At 39.5% G+C, this 6,000-nt stretch overlaps 1 protein-coding gene across 1 annotated transcript in view; it reads right to left on the reverse strand.

Moving 5' to 3' along the window:
- TJP2 (tight junction protein 2) overlaps positions 1-4,554 on the reverse strand; it is a gene marked incomplete at both ends in the record, with an annotated part of 76,721 nt that extends 72,167 nt beyond the window's left edge. Inside the window, 2 exons of the mRNA XM_079548568.1 lie at positions 942-1,039; positions 4,441-4,554. Of these exons, the coding sequence (XP_079404694.1) occupies positions 942-1,006 (65 nt within the window). The remainder of the gene's footprint in view (positions 1-941; positions 1,040-4,440) is intronic.
- Positions 4,555-6,000: the final 1,446 nt, after the last annotated feature.

Here is a 6,000-nt window from a genome sequence, read left to right on the forward strand (position 1 = left end):
CTTTAGGCAAATTTCACTTTTATTAAAATTGTTTCTCTTGAAATCTGATTTATTTTTTTTTCTTTTTTTGTCTTACAAAAACCTTCTACAGAATTCAACTACTGCAAAAATATTCCCAGCTTTGCAATTAGTACACTCTCTACAAACAGCCTTCAAGAAGTGTGCCTGCATAGCTACTGGGCATGCTCACAGTTTCCAGCTAGCTGGTTCCTTCACCAGTGACAGCCACTGACTCCCTGTGTGCTCTGTGAAGAATGGTGGCAGAGGACACTTCTTTTTTGGAAAGGGAGTCAGCTATAATATCTTCTCCACATATCTGGCTGCCCTCCCTGTTGAAACCAGCTAGAAAAACTAAATGGATCAAAACAGAGCATTAGAGAAGGCAGAGGAACAGCTAGCCAAGACTCCCATAAAGTGCAGAAGCTTGACAAAAACAACTAGTAGGAGAGCACATAAAGCAGGAAATCCTACAAGCTTAAAAGGGAAGGAGCCACCCTGTCTAAATACAAAGAGCAGTTTAGATTATAACATCACCATCTCTCCTTTTCCAACAGAGCTTTTCTGTGCTTTTTTTAACCATGCCTGGCTTGTTTTTTTTTTGTTGTTGTTGTTGTGGTTGGGTTTTTTTTGTTATTGTTTTGTTTTTTTCACCCTTTTAGTAGGTTATACTCTTGCAAACATTGGTTTCAGACTGGAGCAGCACATGAAAACTCTGTTAACACATCTCCTCGATTAATTTAGGCATATCAGCATACTACACCATGCCACAAACCTCACTAACAAATTCTTAACAAACATTTAGATTAAACCATATTTAGAGCATACGTTAAGGAACGGGGCTATTTGTGGCATTAGATAATCCAATCCATTCAATGCTAAGAAAAAGGGGAAGTACATTTCCACCCCATTTTCAGGTGTGACATACCTCACATGTAACTCACCTTGTGGGAGAGGACAGCCAAATCTGCCGGTTAGGTGTTTGCTTATTGATTACATATGTTCCCATGTCTCCACCTAATTTCACTGTTAAAACTCCACTCTTGAATCACAAAGAAAATAAACAGAAATTTAAATTTGTAACCTGTTACTTGACAAGAAATACATAATTGCAGTAAATAAACAGAAACTCGCACATCTGCACTACACTCCCAAATATTGTCCAGGTAACAATAGCCTGGAAGAATTAAAGTTAAGAATAAACAACACGTGCTAATATTTAAGGCAACCTGAATATTTTTGAGCCTGACCTAGACTTCAAACCTTCTGGTTAGTTTTATTTAGTGTTTGTACCACTCACAATAGCACTGCTCAGAGAATACATCTGAGCCCTGACCTGTGATCATGGAATAGCTGGTAGTTTGTTTTAGAAAGGCTGAAACACAACTCAAAACCAACGTTTTCTATGCATGAGCTGGTGTGTTTCAGAGTCAAGGATCTCTCTGTGTAGAGACTGAATTCCCAAGACTCCCAATTTTACTTTTTTTTTTTTTTAAACTGCAACAGTTCCCAAGAGAATAAACACAACTCTTCACTGCAATAATTCTGATGAAGTGCCTAGATCCTGAATCACACCTTAAAAATGTTCCCCTTTTGAACTCCAGAAGGCCTGTTTTCTTTCAGGTGTACCAGTGTTAGGCCATGATCCCAGCAAGAATTTCTGGTCTCCCTCTCATGCACATTTCTAAGTGACAACATGATTAATCTTTTTGACATTCTCACAAGCATATGCAGAAGAGGAGACAACAAAAATGTTCATGCTCTAACTTGAAACAAAAAAAAACCCACAATATTTTGACACAAATTAACTGACAAGTGATCTGAACTTATGTTGGTCAAAAATTCGACCTTTACAGACTGTAATTTGATAATTTGGGTAGAAAATGTGGTCGCATTTAATGTATAGTTTTTCAAATACTTCACAGCTTCCAGCACAAAAAAGCTTATCTAATGGATCTGTATGTTTTACACCTTAGAATGTACTACTAGAGCTACTCTTACTTCTAATGCTACTACCAATGTATAAATAATTACCTATCATTTTCAACTACCTAATGCCCTCCCATCTTACTTTGTAGCATGCAGCAGCTTAGTGCTTTCTTCTCCTATAGAGTAATTAAATGTTCCTAATCTCTGACATATCTTGGGAATTATCAGCAGTGAAATTATATTCTCAAGGTCTGAGTTCTTTATTCCAATCCCCATGCTCTTCTTGTGCTTGATGATACCCTTACAGGCGTGAGCAATAATACATACATAAAGGCATGACTGGTTACTGCAGCCATCAGGTTGCCCAGTCAGTTATATTAACTGGAAATTGTTTTAGAAGTACAAGAGTAGGTGACTTCTCTGGTCACCATGACCTCGATGTTTTCCATACCTCAACAGTCTTAGATCTGTAGAGATAGAGCAGAACAAGAGCACATGGGGATAATTAGCCCTGAATATGGCTACAATCATCTCAGCATTCTTCTGTGGGCTCCTTAGTGCCATATATTCCGTACTCAGCATGATATTAAGCTGTGTACTACAAACACACAAACCTATTTGTAAGCAAATCGGTTTGTGAGGAATTAACATTTTTTCACCAGTGCTTATAGTGTCAGCTGTTGGAGAGTGCTCTGTCATTGCAAATTAAATAAAAGTCAGCTTTTATTGATGGTTTTAAAACTTTGAATCATGTATTTTGTAATACTTTTGAAACACCAGAAGACACAAGTTGAGCTTTTAGGAACTTAAAATACAATAAATTTGAATTGTTTCAATACTCTTGCATGTGTTTTGTACTACTGGACGGATGTTTGTGACCTCCTGGAAAAACGTACCTATTCATGAAAGGAGACTCTCCTCTCCCCCTGCCTGGATTCAAAGTTACAAACTGCGTGAGGAACTGAAGTTCCTAAGAACTCACAGGTGCCAGACGACCCTTCTCATGCTTGCCACCTCGTGGCATGCTACAGTACTGGTCTTGCTTGTGTGAAACAATCCTCGGTAGACTTAACTGAGACTTCTAAGATGATACGTCATCACAGAGCCTATACTATGAAAGATTACTTATTAAAAATTAGGATGGATGTACAAATAATTCTGTCCAACCTCACAGGGAGAGAATGTCAAGCACAAAGCACTCTTCTGTGCCTGAAGATAAAACTAGGGCAGACAGATGAGTCACGATTCTCATGTAATGAAGTGTTAAAAAATACCGAAGAGGTTGACGATAATTTTTTTGCTCATTTTTGTCTGATACGCCAAAACATGCTGAATGATAATGGTTAAGCTATTCACCAGAAAAGTAATTAGCCACAACATTGCACATTTGATTAAACCAACAAATAATACTTGCTGAGTGCATCAGTGGTATCCAACTAACAGTATTTCTACCCTAGCTATGCAAAACGAACAATGAACATTAGGATGACATGGTTACAGAGAAACAAACTACAGGGTTGATCTGTTTGTTTAGCACAGTGCAACCCAAATCACATGGCCCGATATCCTGAGCACCGAACCCTGACTGATGGGGCTTGTGGTCAGCAATCTCTGAGTGGTAAGATATGAACTGACTGCAGCAATTTTGCAAAACAGATGAAACATGTTGAAAGGAAGACCTGTGCTGCAGCTGTCAGTGCAGGGAGAAACGCGGTTTCCTCCAAGTCACGTAGAAGCTGCAAGATACAGCCCATTTCAGGACTTTTATATGAAACTGACAAACTCCTTAAAGAAACACAGTGGCATTTCTAATCAGCCTGTCACCTCTGTCAAAGAATTTGAGAGGGTGACCTACCAAAGACTCCAATTGTCAGGCTAACAGCTACCCTGCCTCCCATCGGACTGCAGCCTTCCCACTGTGGCAGACTCGCTTCTCATTTTTGCAGCTACCTACTGCAATGTAGCATCCTCTGTTGCTCTTCTCCAGCACAGCCACGTCAAACGCACTATGTAATGCCTGGTGGAGACCAGCATTCCCTCTCAGTACTCAGAGTGATCACATAAACTGCTCCACCAGTAGCATACAGTGATGCACATGCACTGTGCCATGTAGGTCCACCCTAGCATTTACCTTGAGTGAACTGACTGATGATGCTGATGATGTCTGAGGTCAGCGTGAGTTTGGAGAAATATAGAAAGAACTAGAAATCAGTTTTCTTCTCCTCTTAGTATAGAACAGTAGATGAGCCCATGTCTTTTTTTTTTTTTTTTTTTTTTTATAAACAGAATAAACTTTCTGTAAATCCTCAAATTATACGGACCACAAGCTACTTCTTAGCAAAAGGCATATTTTTAGCAGTAAAGCTGTAAATAAATAAATAAGACATTTTAAGTGCTGGTACTAAGGTGACTAGTGCAAAATTCTCTTCCGAAGTTAAAAAAAAATAAGATAATAATAATAAAAAAAAATAGTCTACTGGAATTAGAACGGTTAACAAAACCTTTAAAACATACCCCTAAGGAGACATCATAATCTTCTGGGGTAAAAGGCTTATCTGTGAGGTCCTCAAAGAAATCTGCCAAGGATTCCAGTGTTTCTTCAGCCAGTTTTTCATAAGTGGTCTCATCTAAAGAGCTACAAATAACGCACAGTCACATAGTCAGGAGGGAGGTAAAACACGGAAGGTGATATTTTATTACTGTGTTTATCACAGTGAAAATATCAATATTGTTTCACAGTTAGCATTACGTCTAAGGACACAAATAATCATCCTCCTTATGGTAATGGAGGTTACAATGCACCTTACATGTGGAGGTGGAGTTTTAGTACTTGAGCAGTATAGACCTCTAATTAAAGATTGTGTACTATGTGTATAAAACTGTGTTGTTTTATAGATATCATGGCCCCTGAGTATTAAGGAGACAGACCCAGACTTCAAAATACAGTCTTCTTATGAAAATGCCGTGCAAGAAGCACTGTTTGAGGCCCCACAAATAGATTCCAGCACCTCCTGTTGAAGCATATATGCCATTTGACAATAAGGAAAAAAATACAGCTACAAGCAGAGCTTTAGAAACATCAATGTCAAATGCTATCACTACATGCAGCATTAGATTTCTCAACAGGGATCAGCAATGCAATCCAGGAGTGGGACATCATCTGCAATGTGCACATGAACTAATCCTTTTACAATTACCTCCTTCAGAGAGCCTCAAAGCACATCTAGAGCCCATAATTAAGGTTTACAACACTTGTGAGACAGCTTCTGTTATCATCTTTAAGCAACTAAAGAAGTGAGAACAAAGTCTAAATAATTTTAATTAAGTAAATGTAATCTAGTCACCTACATTCTCCTATCCGTAGCAGTCATTTTTAACCGAGTGTGTAGGTGGGTATCTCTAGCAACAGACAACTGGGTGAAACCACGTATTTTGCTAATGGGTGCGGCAAAACAGTTTGTTACAATGAACTGAATAGGTGACTCAGTATCTTTCAACTGACTGGAACGTTTTGTTCTTTTTTAAGTTTCTTGTAAGACAGTTGCCAAAAAACGCTGCACACCACTTGAGTCATGGATGCCCCAGGAACACCTACAGATGTGGAGAACTGAGGGCCTTAGGATCAGGTGGGGACTCATGCACTGTTCCAGGCACCTAGCAGCATTGCCTGGGCCTTCAACTGCTGCACTGCATGAGAAGAGGTCTCTCGCAAGCATCACATCATGCCCTGCCACTGCACGTCAGCAATTCCACGTTCCCCAATGCATGTTATTTCTCACCAGAGACAGGATGAGGGGAAATGGCCTCAAGTTGCACCAGGGTAAGTTTGGGTTGGATATCAGGAAACACTTGTTTACAGAAAGGGTTGTTAAGCACTGGAATAGGCTCCCCAGGGAGGTGGTTGAGTCACCATCCCTGGATGTGTTTAAAAACTGATGTGGTGATCAGGGACATGATTTAGAGGAGAGCTGTTAGGGTAGAAAGTTAGGTTGTGGTGGGACTCGGTGATCTTTAAGGTCTTTTCCAGCCTGACCAATTCTATGATTCTGTGAGAAATGGTGAGTTGCCTGTGTT

This window comes from Tetrao urogallus (genome assembly GCF_951394365.1).
Source record: "Tetrao urogallus genome assembly, chromosome: Z".
NCBI classification, from domain to species: Eukaryota; Metazoa; Chordata; class Aves; order Galliformes; family Phasianidae; genus Tetrao; species Tetrao urogallus.